General features: G+C 37.3%; 1 protein-coding gene across 1 annotated transcript; it reads right to left on the bottom strand.

Annotated features, from left to right (window-relative positions):
* Window positions 1-1,054: 1,054 nt before the first annotated feature.
* On the bottom strand, window positions 1,055-15,922 carry LOC122793746 (C-X-C motif chemokine 13-like). Its single transcript, XM_044061946.1, has 4 exons — window positions 15,810-15,922; window positions 14,797-14,929; window positions 7,635-7,718; window positions 1,055-2,354 (listed from the first exon to the last, which is right to left on the bottom strand). Exons 1-4 carry the CDS (start codon window positions 15,871-15,873, stop codon window positions 2,336-2,338), a joined length of 300 nt encoding a protein of 99 aa, XP_043917881.1. The 5' UTR covers window positions 15,874-15,922; the 3' UTR covers window positions 1,055-2,335.
* Between the last annotated feature and the right edge of the window lie 978 nt (window positions 15,923-16,900).

Here is a 16,900-nt window from a genome sequence, read left to right as displayed (position 1 = left end):
CCTTTGTTAAGGAAGCTAGTTTGTGCTCGTAGTTTGCTTTGAAGGATTTCACAAGAAGTCTTATTTGCTTATTTAAGCTAAGGAGGGAGTGTTTCTAGTTTAGGAGGGCTCACTCCCTGCTAGTGTTAGACAGCAATTTCTTCCTCTTATTGTAAAGCCTGTTAATAGCAGTTGTCCACCAGGCAGGTTTGCTCTTCCCTGAGGAGCTAGTTTTGGTCCTATCAGGTACGGCTGAGTAAATGCAGTTATGCAGGTGTTTATATAAAGCATTGGTGTAGAACTCGCCATAGTTTCCACTTCCATCTTAAGGGTGAAGTGCAGTGAAGCTATTTATATCATCCAGTAAGAGGTTATAATCTGCTTTGGAGAAGGTTTTTAGTTTAGTTGCTGCTGGGGTGGGGTTAGGTGTGATAGTTGCTTTGTATGAGACTGGTTTGTGGTCTAATCTCACCAGGGTGAATCTCACAGTGGGGGTGCTACAGTGGTTCCCCCATACTGGTGAGCACCAGATCCAGGATGTTGGCACCCCTTGTGGGGGTGACAATTAGCTGATCCAGGGCATTGGAGATAATGAAGTTGAGGAACCTTTGGGCAGATGAGTTTGAGCATGAATAATTTACCCAGTCAATGGACGGGTAGTTAAAGTAATATTTTATATTTATATGTATATGCCTATGCAAATGTACATTTATATCCATCTATATATGCAGCAATGCCACAGCCACATGAATATGAAGGACGAAATCTCCTGAAATGAATGAGTCTGTGCCCAGTCCAGAAACCACACTGGCAGTGACTTCCTCTAGAAAACAGTTATCAGTAAGTTCAACATTGAAGAATTGGGGCCCAGGGAATGGATCCTAGAAGAGATGAGATACATGGAGGTGTATGGAAGCTTTTGTACTTCCGCTCTGACACTGCTATAATTTTATATAAACAGAGTTAACAGATGCATATTTGTAGCGACAATCTTTTGTTAATGCTACAGTTTAGTGTGTAGGTAGGTTCATTTGAGGTGATGCTTGTACGATAGAGATTCTGAAAAAAATGGAAGTTGCCCAGCAAATTGCTAGATACTTCCTTTGTACCTATTGCTTCCACAAAAGCAAACTGTTGCTTTAACAAGACCTTTTATTACATAGCTATCATTCAACAACAGTTGGAGAAGCATTATGCAGTCACTATTCACTCCATTGGTTTTTCAGAAAACAAAGATGTACATTGAAGAATTTACCACTGGATCCTGAAATATTTACTAAAATGAAGTAGAAATGTTTGCTGTTTGCTGAACTAGTATTCAGATATCAAGTTGATAGACTCGGTGAGACAGAACACAGGCATTCAACCCTAAGCAGTATTACTACAACAAACAGCATGAAACATTGACCTCAGATAATTGGGTAGAGATTCATGACACAAATTATAGCACCGGTAGCTAGGATTCAGAGTTCTCTTAAAGATAAAAGTAAGTGGATGATTATACAGAATTCTTACAGTGTCATTCACATCTGATGGCTGCAATTAAGCAAGTTCATAATGGTGGTGTGGTTAAAAAAAATAGACCAAGGCAGAATCCTTTGGGAGAAGGATGATTTACCACCTGAAGGTAATTGTGTGACATTATTAAAATGCATCTGTAAATAGAACAGGTCACAGACTGCAGCAGTGAGGAACCTAAATTCAGCGAACATTATTTGAAGTTCTGTTGTTTACTTAACATGAATTGTGTGAAACCTGTCCATGAATTATACTTTTAAACGGTTTGCAAAATATTATACATATAATGACATGATAAATGTAAATAGCTGCTACTGATGTCTAATTAAAGTTTGCAGTATCTCAAAGATAGCACACAAAAACACAAGTTTCATTCTAGTGGATGGCAAATTGTATAATTACAACTACATAATTGAGAAAGTTTTATACTACAATATATAAATCATCTGTGTGTAGCAAAAATATATGTTGTACTCCTACAAAAATAAAACACAAACTATTAAGTTTACACTATTTACAGCAACATAATTCAGTACCACTGACTACTGTTTTGTCCATGTTTCTCATAGGTAAATTAGATTTTCTTCCTGATTTCTGAAATAGAGCCTAATTGTGTAACTTTCAATAAATGTCCGATGCTTCTTTTACAACGTAGCAGTAATCACATTATTCCTGTGTGGTAACTGTGTTCTACCACTCATTGTAGCACCACGTGCTAAACAGGTGTTGTATTACTGGTACCACAGTCTTGCTAACTTGTCTCAACTGGCAGGGCAGGAGGAAACTAATATGTAAGAAGTTTCATAATCAAAAATGACACGACGTCGAACTGATCTTTTCAGGGCTTTCCATGCACTCTGCAATGTAAATCAAAACCAGTAAACAAAATAAATACATTTAAAAATATAGTGCATTTTGTTAATTGATAAAATACAAAATATAATCTTGAAGTCTATCCATCACAGGATAATGTCAATGGTTAAAGCATTTGGCAACATCAATAAATTAAACAATATTACATATGAAATGACATTTAATCTTCTCAGTGTGCAAGTTAAGGAGGAAGGACAAGATTCAAAAAGACTCTCTTCTCCTGCGTTAACTGACCAATGTGGCTCAGTCAGTTAGTGCAAAACAGAGAATCTCCAATTCAGAGAGTCGGTAAAGCTGTGTCAGACACAGATATACACACACACACACACACACACACACACACACACACACACACACACACACACACACACACGCACACACACACACACACACACACACACACACACACACACACACACACACACACACACACACACACACACACACACACACACACACACACACACACACACACACACACACACACACACACACACACTCTCTCTCTCTCTCAGACCTCACAATCCTGCAATCACAAAAACACTCACATACATACTTGCATGCACACTGTCGCGTGCATGCAAGTATACACACACACACACACACACACACACACACACACACACACACACACACACACACACACACACACACACACAACTGCATTCATGTCCCTCCACCATAGGCATGCACATACATTTCTTAAGTTCATAGGCTCATAGTTTTATTCTATGCTAATGACCATGACAGCCTTTATAAGTCTAGCTAAGCATCCAAATTGTATCTAGCAAGTTTATGTGCCTTCGTGGTTATTTTAAAGGGTATACGTATGCTAGGGCAAGATGTACAGGCTACCTCTGTCCATTAGACATAGTTGCTAGACCTGGCATTTATTTCCGATTTCCCATCCACTGGTTCAGGTTTCTCCTGAATAGGATTAGGGAAGAGCTCTGCCTTACATAGATGGGAAGTCTGTCCAAGAGGAGGGGAATGTTGAAGCACATACCTGTCCCTCCAAAATGTACAATGGATGGCACAAGCAAAGTTTAAATCCCTAGATCAAGTAATTCTGATGCTATTCATTTTGCATATATGTAAAAGGTCCATAGAATCATAGGATCATAGGAAGTTACTAGGTTAATGGCCCTAGGGCCATTATAATCCTAGCCAAGTTCTTACCCTTATTTCCACAATCAGCACATGTTGCCCCTGTCCAACAGGGACACAGGTGAAACCCCTGGGGTGAATTTATGGTCAACCATCCAATCATCCAGACTGCGTTTGAAGAAGGCCAATGAGGTGCTCTGTTTGACATGAAGTGGGAGATTGTTCCAAAGGTGTGGTAACCTCTGGGAGACAAATCTGTCCCTCCAGCATGTTTTATTAATGCCACACACCAGATTAAGGTCTTTAGAGCAGGTAACCTGTGCACCATTTGACTTATGGATATGCAGCATTTCCAAAAAAGCATGGTCAGAGATTGCCTTGTATGCAAGGCAGAGATCACCTCTGACTAGTTTGTATGAAACAGAATAAAGTGACGGTGATTTCAGATGATCCCCATAGAACAGATGCTGAAGACCTTGAATTTTCCTTGTGAGGAACCTTTGTGGTTTCTCAGATTGCTGCAGGTGCTTGGAAAGGTACATTCCAAAAGGGGCATTGTATTCAATTATTGGCCTGATGAGGGAAGAGTACAGGGAGGTTATAATTTCTTTTTTTATGGAGGAGGCAATGCCCTTACTTCTGAGATGAGCAATATAAAATGCTCTTCTTACAACTGTGGAGACATGGTGGTCAAAGGTAAGATTGCTGTCAAACTCTGTGCCCATGTCTGTCACCACTGAGTGCATACTTAAGGTGTTGTCATTGATGTGATAGTTAGCAGGAACATCACTTTTACCATAAGGAATGATAATACATTTTTTGCATTGAGTTTAAAGCCATGACTTTGGCACCAATCATTTGTTTGTGTAAGACCCTCTTGCAGGATGATGACATCATTTGGAAATTCTATGACTGCTCCCAGTTTGCAGTCATCAGCAAACTTTGTCAGCCACAGACCTTTAATTTTTGCCTGTGTGTCAGAGAAATAGATTCCAAACAGTAGAGGTCCCAGAACTGAGCCCTGTGGAACACCACTGGTTCCAGGTCTGCTGTTGGAGGTGGATTCCCCTATTTTGACTATATGAGTTCTATAAGTGAGCCAGTTAGTGACTCATCTAATGATATAAGGGTTGGTGCCTTGTTGGGTGAGTTTGTGAATGACGCCTGAGTGGGGAATAGTCTCAAATGCCTTGTCTAAGTCCAGGTAGGCTGTATGTACAGATTTCCCCTCGTCCAGGGCCTTGGTGACTGTCTTGAAGAAGTCCACCAGGTTTAACAGGCATGCGCTCCCTTTGACAAATCCACAATGAGTAGGATCAAGTGTTTGGAGATTACCCATATCTTTGTTGATAAGGTCCATGATGATTCGCTCCATGGCCTTGCAGATAAGGCTAGTCAGGCTAATAGGTCTATAGTTCCTGGGGTCAGTGGAAGCACCAGCTTTGTGGAAGGGATTAATGGTGACTGTTTTTCATTCAGCTGGTATGAAGCCAGTGCTTAGACTATGATTGAAAAAAAGTACCCAATGGTATTGCAAATCAGGATGCAGCCTGGGATGTTATCAAGTCCCATAGATGCTGTGTTTTTGGCCTTAGAGAGGGCATTTATGACCTGCTCTTTAGAACTACAAGGTAGGGGACAGGTGGAAGGGATATCATGGGATATGTGTGGCAAGAACAGGGGAGTGAAGTTTTCACAGACCTGTCAGCCAACAGGTTAGCTATATCCACAGGCTCAGTATATGTGGTATCATTAACTACCAGTTCAGCACAAATCTGGGCCTTTCCTTTTAGGTTATGGATGTAACTATAGAATGCCCTGTGGTTGGCCTTTGTTGAGGAAGTTAATTTGGACTCATAGTTTGCTTTGTAGGACTTTACAAGAAGTCTTATTTGCTTGTTTAAGATGAGGAGGGAGTGTTTCCAGTTTAGGAGCTTTCACTCCCTCTTACTCTTAGACAGCAATTTATTCCTCTTATTGTAAAGCCTGTTAATGGCAGTTGTCCACCAGGCAGGTTTGGTCTTCCTTGAGGAGCCTGTTTTGGTCCTATCAGGTATGGCTGAGTCAATGCAGTTATATAGGTGTCTGTATTAAGCATTGGTGTAGAGTTTGGCATAGTTGCCAGTTCCATGTGAGGGAGGAAGTGCAGTGAAGCTATTTATACAATCCTGTAAGAGGTTATAATCTGCTTTGGAAAAGTTTTTGCTGCTGGGAGGGGGTCAGGTGTGATAGTTACTTTGAATGAGACAAATTTGTAGTCAGATCTCACCAGGGAGGACCTCACAGTGGGGGTGCTACAGTGGTCCCCCATATTGGTAACACCAGATCCAGGATGTTGGCACCCCTTGTGGGGGTATGAACCAGCTGGTCCATGGCATTGGAGTTAATGAAGTCGAGGAACCTTTGGGCAAGTGGGTCTGAGCACGAGTAATTTGCCCAGTCAATGTATGGGTAGTTAAAGTTGCTCAAAACCATGGTGTTCAGATGTATCTTGATAGACTCAAGTGGAACTAAATAGGCAGAATGAGTGTCCTGATTCCATCCTATTGTCATCTTATCTCAGTCTCAAAAATAATGGAAAATGTACCCTTCATCAGGCCAGTCAATAATGTGTTATCTAGCTCCTAGCACGGTATTTGGCCAGGCCACGACACGGACACAGTTTTGTTACCTATGGCAGAAATTTTATATAATGATCCAGAACATTATTAATGTTGACAGTACAATGCTCCATGAGTTATCCAGGACCTTAATTACATCAGCTATAACCTCCTTCTGGGCCATCGTTCTTCTATCTGCAAACACAATCCAGAGATGCTTCTGCTCTCCCTCTCTCTCTCTATATATATATATGTATGTATATACATATATATATATATATATATATATATATATATATATATATAAAATGATGCGCAATCACTTGAAATCCAAGTGCTTAGTTACAATTGGTTGATAACTCAATTTAAACTATGAGCTACAAAGATTAAAACAAAATATTTCACAAGCATTCTCCATCTACCATGCAGTGTCAAGCTCCATACCACCTAACTTATGTGTATAATTGTGTAACAGTGAGGATTGGAGAAGCTAGTCAAAGTACATGGCAGTTGTAAACCTCAAGTCCTTTAGTGCCTGGAACACAAGGATAAAATTTATAGGGAATGAAATTTCGATCAACTGTGTTTGGGCACTTAGAATCCAATTGGGCAGCCTCCAATGAACCTCCAATGATTTACCAGCCACAGGAAAGGACAGATTCAGCACATCTAGGAAGACAACATCTCCCACCCTTTACAGTTTTGCTAGATGTCCTGCAAGGCATTGTGATTGTTGTTTTTATTCTTAGTCTTGGTCAGTAGGATATGGAATGGCTGCAGTAGTTCTAGATTAGTTCAGAATATGAATAATTCTATACTTGTGTCGGACCCTCACAAAGGCCATTGCCCAAACTGACCTTCAGAACAGTTTAAATTGCTTTCTATAGTGGTCAAGTACAATCTGTACCTCAGTGTCTAAAACCAAATGCATGCTATTTTATAATAATACCGGATTTCCTGCCTATTTCTCTGATAATTCATTGAAATAAGTGGCAATTGACTAATAATCTAGGGCTTGACTACTGACAATGAGCTTAAACTTTTGATATCCAGGTCATTTTTCCTGATTATCTCTACTTAATAACCAGACAAGTTTCATAATGAAAATATTTATAATGCATTTATAGCAATTAGACAGTTAGCAAGTATCTTTTGGTTGCTTTTAAAAATCAGTTATGAAGTTATGGTATGAAGGTGATCAAGACAAAGCACTTTACTAATATCACAAGTCTGTTAAAAGTAATTACTGCACTAGTTTTAGGCTGCTCTGCGGGGATATTATTATAAGAATGCTTTGGAATGTGAAAGTTTACTGCTCCTTGATATTGTTTGCATTTTGTTTGCACTATTTTAAACTCAGTTTGTGTCTGGAAAAGGTAATATGGATCAGACCATTAATATGGTTAACGAATAAACATATAAATTGTCTGATAATATTATTGAAAAACTTAAAACTGCTTACTGATCTTTTCAATTAGTTCTGATTGCAATTACTTCATAGCTGATTTTAAAAAGTAACCATGCATGCTATAAGTTTTAAGAAACGATCGTCCGTACCTGTTACATGCCATGTGCTTCACTTTCCTTAGCCACTTTACAGAAGGCTCGATGCATACCTTTACTTGTGATTTTAGTGTAACACTACAATTCAGAAATTACAATGTGCAGTAAGTGAACAGCTGTTTTCATCAAAACACTAAAAATCAGTTTTGAACTCTTGTTTCACATGATGGAATAAACAGCACATTAGTACTCAAAAATTTCTTTTTAAATATCTCCTCCACAATCCTATCTTCTGCTATTACTCTGCATTTAACTGTCTTATAACCCTAAACTTCTGTCTACATATCATACCTTTATGATTACTAATCTTTACTGACAATAAAAAACAAATCTTTTTTAGCTATTATTTATACAAATGAAATGCCTGACTGAATCACAGAACACAGATTGCATTTTATACCACATTCATTTTATAAATCGTAAACATTATTTTGCTCTTTTAACCTGTAAAATATAATCAAATATTTTCAGTGCCAAACAGAGCAGAGTTAAGGTGGAATGAAGAAGTGGTTAAATTATACATATAATGATCTAATAAGGACGGTTTATATTATCAGGGGCTGAGCAAAGGATGTAACACCTCTTAAAGTTGGTGATTTTAAACCATTTATTTATAAAGTCTCAGCATTGTATTAATTTTTACTTACATAATAAGCAAATGATTTCAGACTATGACATGCTGGAAAACTGTACAGAATAATATCTATCAGTGGAAAATCAAACTTCCTATCAGAATTTTAAAGAATATTTTTCCTGGTATAAGATGAAATAGTAAACTCTATGATGTAACTTAATAAATTAATTCAAGAAAGTATACTTCCAGACATCTGGAAATCCTTCTACACTATATCACTGCACAAAGGAGGTAACTCCACTGACCCCTCTAACTTTAGACCAATAGCCATCCTATCACCTCTCTCTAAAATTCTTGAAAAGTGCATCCACTCTCAACTGCTTAAATACTTAATTCAGGAAAGCCTCTCAACCCCTACTCAGCACGGCTTTCGACCAAATCATAGTACTGCTACTGCCCTCTTACCTTTTACTCATACTTTTCTGAGGCCAGAGATAGCAATCAACTTATGTCCTGTCTTTTCCTTGATCTTTCCAAAGCATTTGAAACAGTATCTCATCCTAAACTACTAGCAAAACAAATTGATCTCAACCTCTCTCTTCCCACTTTGCAGTGGTTCTCCAGCTACCTCACTAATAGACTTCAATCTGTCTGATGGCTCACTTCCTGCTCCCCCTTCTTGCCAGTTCACACAAGGGTCCCCCAGGGTTCTATCCTAGGACTCCTTATATTCAATATTTTTACCATCCACCTCCACACTGCCTACAACCACTCATCTCTTACCAAATATGCAGATGACTCAACCCTCATCACCACCTCTGACAACCTGGCATACCTTCACACACTCACACAAAACACATTCTTCATTGTAGCAAAATGGCTTAATGAAAAACAGCTTATCCTAAACCCTAAAAAAACTAAACTCTTACTCTTCCTACCAAGATCACTGTCACATCACAAATCCACCTTTTCCATCTCTTCTTAAACAACACTGTTATCAAGGTAGATCCACTTACTAAACTCCTGGGCACCATAATAGATGACAAACTAAAATTCAATCTGCATATTCAACAGTGCACCAAAAAGACACATCAGAAACTTGGACTATTGTACCAGAACAAAGAATTCCTTACAACAGATGCCAAACTATCCTTAGCTAGAGCCTTCCTCCTGCCATGCCTTCTCTATGCCACTCCCATCCTTACAAACTTACAATCCACATTACCCTCCAAACTCGAACAAACATATAATACAATTGCTGGATTTGCAACAAACCTACCTTATGAATCACACCATTGTATCACACTAAAAAAACTGCAATGGTCTGAATTCCCCCATCAACTGCTGATCCCACAGCTACAAACTGCACACTCCATCCTATACAAACCTACTGCCTGCTCTTCCCTCTCCTCCCTTGTTTTCTTCTACACCTCCACTAGATCTCTCAAAAGTTCTGACCAACAACTCCTTAACATAAATAAACCAAACAAAAACAGTGGTAAATTACTTTACAACCACAATGCGTCTTTAGCCTGGAACAAACTACCTAACTCTATTAGAAATATCTCAAACTCAAATCTATTCAAAAAGCAACTAAAACTTTTTCTCTTAAGCTCATGGGTCTGCCCTTGCCAGGAGCCTACATAAATCCATTTCATCAACCCAGCCTTTCTCTCTCCTCCCTTAATTTCAATTTCTTTTCCCTCCAACAACTTTATCCTTATTTTTTACTATGAATTCTGCCTTCTTTAACTTTGCGTAGCCACACCAGTGCAGTATTGTGGCTACTATGCATCCACAAGTAAACACAATGTTGTTATGCTAGGAGATACTGACACTCTTATGGCGCATTTACTCCTAGTTGCCTTTATACTGTACTATCCATGCCTCACCTTAGCAAACAATGTTTTTTTCTGAAATAAAAGCTGCCAGTTTCTGTTTAAGATGATTTCATTGTATTTGTCTTAATTGTAGCTGCATTTGGCGCAACCTTTTAGGATATTTTATGGTTTTACTCCCTATGTCCTTCTTATTATATTGTATTCCTTAAACCACACTTTATTTTATTATTTTGTATAATTTAACTTTCACTCCTCTTCTATGTACTGCTATTATTGTATGTAATTTTTCCCAGAGCTTTTCTCCTCAGGTCTCCACTGAAAATGGGCTCTGAGGTCAGTTGGACTAACCTGGTTAACAAAACAAACAAACAAACAAACAAGCAAATAAATAAATAAATAACTTGAACAAATGCACATCCAGTAAATTACAGATCATAATGAGAACTGAACAGAGATACAATGATACCATGGTAGACATTAATGTGGGTCACATGATATATTTCATGTAGTGGATAACTAATTAATTGAAGCATTCTGTCTGAGTGTACAAGATCAAGTGAGCAACCCATTAACAATGGTTTAAATGACAGACAAAATTCCCACACACCCTATCTGGGAAACTTTGCCCTTTATACTCCCTGCATAATAAAAACAGCTGAGTTAAGACTGTCGGCTCAGTTATGTTAGCTGCAGTATAAGGTAGGTTCTGACTTGTAGTTTTGACCCAATAAGCTATAGTAAGTCAGTAGTTAATTACCTAAATCACACTCTTTAGCAGACCAGAATTCCGCTGTGGCGACCCCTAACCGGGAAAAGCCGAAAGAAACAACAACACTAAGGGTCATTATTTTAAAGGTTTTCAACAGATTTTACCAAATATTTGAGCAGATTTATACAGATACCCACCCACCAACTGGATACTATACTTACAGCATTATTTCAGTAGTAATTTTGTCACCATTTAAAAAGCGCAACAACAATATATATATATATATATATATATATATATATATATATATATATATATATATATATATTGACAATGGTTGCTGCTCATGAGTGTTTTTTTTTTCTTAGAATTCATCAACACATTATAAGATAATGATTCTCTAACATATCCTCCTCTTTTTATAAGAAAAACATAACTTTATCAGGAGACAGCTTTTGTAAGATTAAATCTGAAGTCAGAATATGCCAAGTTTCCTTAATAATACAATACAAAACCAGAAACAAAGTGGCATAAGTAGGAACAAAACATATGTGAAAGAATCATCTCTTCCTTTTTAAACATTTCCTATATCTGTGATGGATATTAAATCCTGGAATACTAACATTCAGCACAGATGGGGATTGGAAGCAGTATGTAGATTTTAGGTGAAGGGCCACATGCAGTATGTAGTTTTTAAGATGAAGGGGTCACACAATAATGTTATTGTTCGTTTGTTGTAATGTTTTTGTCCCACAAGTATTTTTATTTGACAAAATTATAGAATACATGAGAAATATTAGAAATAAACATTTGGAAAACTGTGTGGCAGCCCATTTCTTGGAATGCAATGAGAGTAACATAACAAATACATCCTTCACTGCATTTGCCAAGCCTATGCCACTTTATGGTGGGGACTTGCAAGTAGCTAATCCAAAAGTTCGCTGGAGAACCAAATAAGGGCCTGAGTCCGAATTAAAACCAAACGGATTTATTTCCACAATACAAATAAAAGAAATGTAGAAACACAAGTTGCATTAACGGTGCCACTTAAAAATACATTTTGAATTATATGCTTTCTATTCTTCTATTTCTCAAGTTAAGAGCTGCAAAACTGTAATTTTCCAAAAAGCTGCTAGATGGCAGGCTTATATTTTTAAAATTTGGGAAAATGCATAGTACAAGTTTTTTAGACCGCGGTGGTGGTGCTGCGGTAGCGTTGTCGCCTCACAGTATGACGTTGTCCTGTTCGATTCTCAGCTAGAGCGTCTTCTGTGTGGAGACATGTGTGAATGGGCATACCTTCGTTGAAGGTTGTGCATCAGAGCTGGCAACTTGGCACGTAAAAATCTACTGCCAATCATTAACGGACCCACGGACCGGAGTTCCGCTGTGGCGACCCCTAACTGGGAAAAGCCGAAAGACACAACAACATATTTAACAATTTTTACACTTTTTATATAAGGATATGTACTAATAATTGATTGCGATGTAATGTATGAAACATCATACAGTGGTTTTTACTTGATATTCATTTGAATATTTTTTTTTGATGTTAAAAGGTTTTATATATGGTAACATATACACATGAAAAGATCCCTACTGCATTTGATTCTGCACAGTTTTACAAAAGGTTCATTCTTATTGGATAATGACCTTATAAATGATTGGTTTTAGTGGCAACAGGTACATATAAAAGCATTGATTTTAGTTAATAATGAGTATTTGCATCTGAGGAAGGTGTACGAAAACGTATTTTTAAGTGGCAGCATTAATGCAACTTGTATTTCTATATTTCTTTTACTTGTATTGTGTAAATAAATCTGTTTGCTTTTAATTCAGACTCGGGCTCTTATTTGGCTCTCCAGTGAACTTTTGGATTAGGTTCTGGTGTGTCTTTTGTTCGCTTTCATCTCGTTTTGTGACTTGCAAGTAGCCTTGTTATTGATGGAAACAAGAATAATTTTAAGGTATAACACATTGTTCTAAGGGGTATGAATTATGAATTAAGTGTGGCAATTGGAATGTAAATATATCTTTATTGTTAAAATATTACTAAACACTTAAAAAAATGCATATTTATAATGTACTTTATTGATCATAGTTTTGTGTTATTTGGGGGGGGTCATAGATGCTTGTCATTTGTTATTTAATTGACTGATTAATGTAGTCTGTGCATTATTTAAAGGGTTGTGGTTCAACTTTTAATTACACCCTTAGAAGGTGACTTGCTGAGGTACCAGATTGTTTGAAAGGTAATAAACCTGCAACCACTTTTTTGCTTTTTTATATTCCATACTTGATGACTTTATGCTCCATCAGTTATTAGTGAACTTCTGAGCTGTAGGTTATGGTGACCTACACATTGTATATAGAGTAATGATAACTTCCTCACACACATGCAAGTACAAACGACACTCCAGCTTGAAGTGTTGCCATATATACCATATGTTAAAGAGGTCAGTTAGGGGGCTACCACAGGGGAATACTATGCACTCCTTTGCCTAAAAGTTAAATACCTTTCACCTCCTTAGTATTTGTTAAATGTTTTCTGTGATCTCCATCGAAATTACAGTTTGCTAGGGTTAAATAAAACATTGTATACAGTAAATTTACTGCAACTTTATTGTGCTTATGTTTGTTTACTGTATCCACAAAAGAGGTCAGATTAAAGGTGCCCTAGGTACAAGTTTTCATTTCCAGTAGTAACACTAACTATAATGCTGTAAGGCACACTGTTGTGACAGTAGGACTAAGCGCTTAACATATACAGTTAAAATAAACTGCTGTACTGACCTGTGGGAATAAATGGATAAAATTTCATTTGTCCATTCTCAATGCCTGTTTTATCCAATTCAAGGCTGCAGGAAGGCAGAGCCTGTTCAGCTAAGCAATGAACATATAAGTCCTGGAAGGGATAGAGATACACAACACACGCAGACACACACACACACACACACACACACACACACACACACACACACACATACATAATGCACACACACACACACACACACACACACAGACACACACACACACACACACACACACACACACACACACACACATACACACACACACACACACACACACACACACACACACACACACACACACACACACACACACACACATAATGTACACACACACACACACACACACACACACACACACACACACACACACACACACACACACACACACACACACACACACACACCCTATAAAGAATGTGGAGAATTACCACCTCACTGATTCAGAAAACCCAAGAGGCCAATGAAAACCCACACATGCACATGATGAACATGCCAACTCTCCAGAGAAAAGCATGCTAATCAGGTACCAAAACAATGAACACTGCATTATGAAGCAGCGATGTTAAATGCTAAATGCTGCATCACTGTACTGCCCAACGCAACTATATTACCTTTAATATGGCTATATGTTCATCAGATAAATTCCTGCTAATACAGCTAATATTGATGCCATGTAGGTTTTTTTGCCAAGTTATTGTATACATTTATTTCTCCTATCTAATGTACCACTATTTATGGCCAATACCACAGTTTATTTAACTGTTGCTTAGTAGCAGACCAACTTCTGAAACAGCTTTACTGTAGGTACTACATTTCATTCTTATGACATTTCAAATAAAAAAAACGTCAGTTCAGGAATAACTTTTTGTGTTGTTGAAATGGCTAAGCAAGATCCAGGGGTACTTCTCTTAAGTACACATTTGTCTATATATGCCAAACAATAAATCCATTCAATACAATTAGCCTCATTCACAAGTAAGTGGACTGTTTTTGCTTTGTTAGCGTTTAACAAGAAAACAATTCAAACAAGGAAAATGGATGGCCTTTACAATATTTTATAATGTGGATTATCTCCTTTGCTTCTTAAAATTGTACTTTCAAATAAAAATTAAATGATTTGTTAACAATAAGCTAAAGCTTTGATAACATTTGTCTCATGGCAATATGTCAAGCTCATTTAGCCTAGTGAATGCTATTACTAAGAAATGAGTTTTCTTACATGAGTTCGATCGTGTTGCAGTAATTATTTTTGGGAAAGCACTGCACATCCTGAATAAGTCTCAAAGGAATGACTCTGGTCTCAGACTTCAGACACTGACAACGCAGATCATTGTCTTGTAGTAAAACAAAACCTGCAACAATTCAACAGATAATGAAACAATATTACCCAAAGTCTGTTATTTATATAAATCCACATTTGATTCAGTGGTGCTGTACATCATTTAGTCAATTGTTTGATTTTTTGATTTCTTTCTGTTTGATATTTTTGCTTTTGACATTCAGAAAATTAATTTTCTGAATGTGTTTTGACTACTACAGTGAATGTTTTATCAAAATGCAGTTTAGAAGTACTATCATAAACCAGCATCAACATTCAATGCACATAAATACACAATTATTTTAAATCTAAACAAATGCATTTCATTTTGGTGGTTCAGTGATACCAAGGTTGTGCATCACTCTACCACCTTCAGGTATTAAGGATAGCACCACTCTATTTTCATACTGTCATAAACGTCTTAGGAATGTAACCATTGCCTGATATAATTATCATATATTAACACAGATGTGTGATTTAGCAGACACACTTAATTTAGCAATAGTTAATTTACTTGCTGCTTCCTAAAGCAATGAAGGTTATGCAAGCCCAGAGTAAAGCTAACAAAGACAAGTCAACACATACTATGTCATGCTGTTGCTGTTATCCTCAAATATTATAATTTTGTAAGCATAGTTTTTTCTTTAAGCAATTTAACAGTTACACTATTCAAGAATGCTCTCCAGCTATCCACTCAAGAATGCAGTTTTCAAATTAGAGTGCACTTTTTAGTCATTGTTTTATAAACAATTCCTGATAGTAGTGTGCAAAATTAACAGCTTTGCATAAACAATATTAATTCCCATTAAAAAAAGAACTTTGTATTGCAGTAGTAAGCTAAGCATGGAGTAAATAGAAAAGATGAAGTTTGGTTCATATTTATCATAAAACACAAAGGTAATGCTTGCCTTTACCTTCTGTTAAAGTTGATAAGAAAAGCCACAAACTCAGAGGAAAGACAGTAACTGTAAGCTTCATTGTTTCCTCTCAAGCAGTACCGTTGAAATGTGTGTCTGGTTTACCGAGTGCCAGAGAAGGAAACGTTTTCAGTGCAGCTGTAGTGTCTGAGACCATATTTATACTACATTGACAAGCTGGTGGCTTCACTCCAATACTAAGCCATTGCAAATTTCCAGGAAATGTGAATGAAAGTTGACTTCTGTTTGAACTTGTTCCCTGGAATTCTGATTTGGGATCAATCAAAACATGTGCTCTGTTAATGTTTCATTCAAAAAATCCTAAGTATGGTTTTCTTAACCACAGGGGGCGATATATGGCAAAGGTTTGTAGTTGAGGGCAAATGAATGATGCCAATCACATATGTACAAATGATGTCATTTAATAGATACATAAAGCTAATACAAGCAGACTATATCCAGGAGGAAATATGTTCCATACTTTTTCCCCACTTAATTCACTTTCTAAGTTACTCAAAAGTGATATTACAAACAATGCAAACCTCACATGCCTCAGGCTAACAAAAAGTCTGCTTTTGGATGTCATATTTACAAAGGAACACAGATTTGGATACCATACAATAGTACAAACCTTATGTAGTTTGCCCATTATTTACTGCAAAATTGTCGGTTCCTTCTTGTCTAAAGTTCCTATTCGTCTTCCCAGCCTTGCAAGAACGTCCTACACCTGTCTCATGCATCATTGAATTTACTCATTATTTTTCATTTTACTACTTCTTCATTTAGGTTCCTGCAGACACCACCCTTTCTGTAAAATACTGTTTCCTGTATCTCTCTGGAGCCATCTTCTTATGTGCTTAAACTATGTCTTGTTCTTCTGTCATAGGCTTCTTTTATTAATATTGTGCATGCTGCAAGTCAGGGAATTTCCTTGTAGTTCTTACAAGTTTTTTTATGTCCCTTGCATAGTTCATTTTCTCAGGGCTATAGACATTAAACTTTTTTAGTCCATCTTTGTGTGAAGTCTGATGGTGATCAGGCACTATTTTATTGCTCTTCTTTGAACTACCTTTAGCTTATCTAAGTCT

This window comes from Protopterus annectens, chromosome 2.part0 (assembly GCF_019279795.1).
Source record: "Protopterus annectens isolate FY-2018-M chromosome 2.part0, PAN1.0, whole genome shotgun sequence".
NCBI classification, from domain to species: Eukaryota; Metazoa; Chordata; order Ceratodontiformes; family Protopteridae; genus Protopterus; species Protopterus annectens.
This window is presented reverse-complemented; position numbering and strand designations above follow the sequence as displayed.

What these genes read in the sequence shown, in the direction of transcription:
- LOC122793746 (XM_044061946.1), bottom strand. Translation starts at nt 15,873, where the DNA reads ATGAAGCTTACAGTTACTGTCTTTCCTCTGAGTTTGTGGCTTTTCTTA. An exon ending in CTTATCAACTTTAACAGAAG is followed by an intron (nt 14,930 to 15,809) that starts GTAAAGGCAAGC and finishes GAATTGTTGCAG; the next exon opens with GTTTTGTTTTACTACAAGAC. An exon ending in TGCAACACGATCGAACTCAT is followed by an intron (nt 7,719 to 14,796) that starts GTAAGAAAACTC and finishes TCTGAATTGTAG; the next exon opens with TGTTACACTAAAATCACAAG.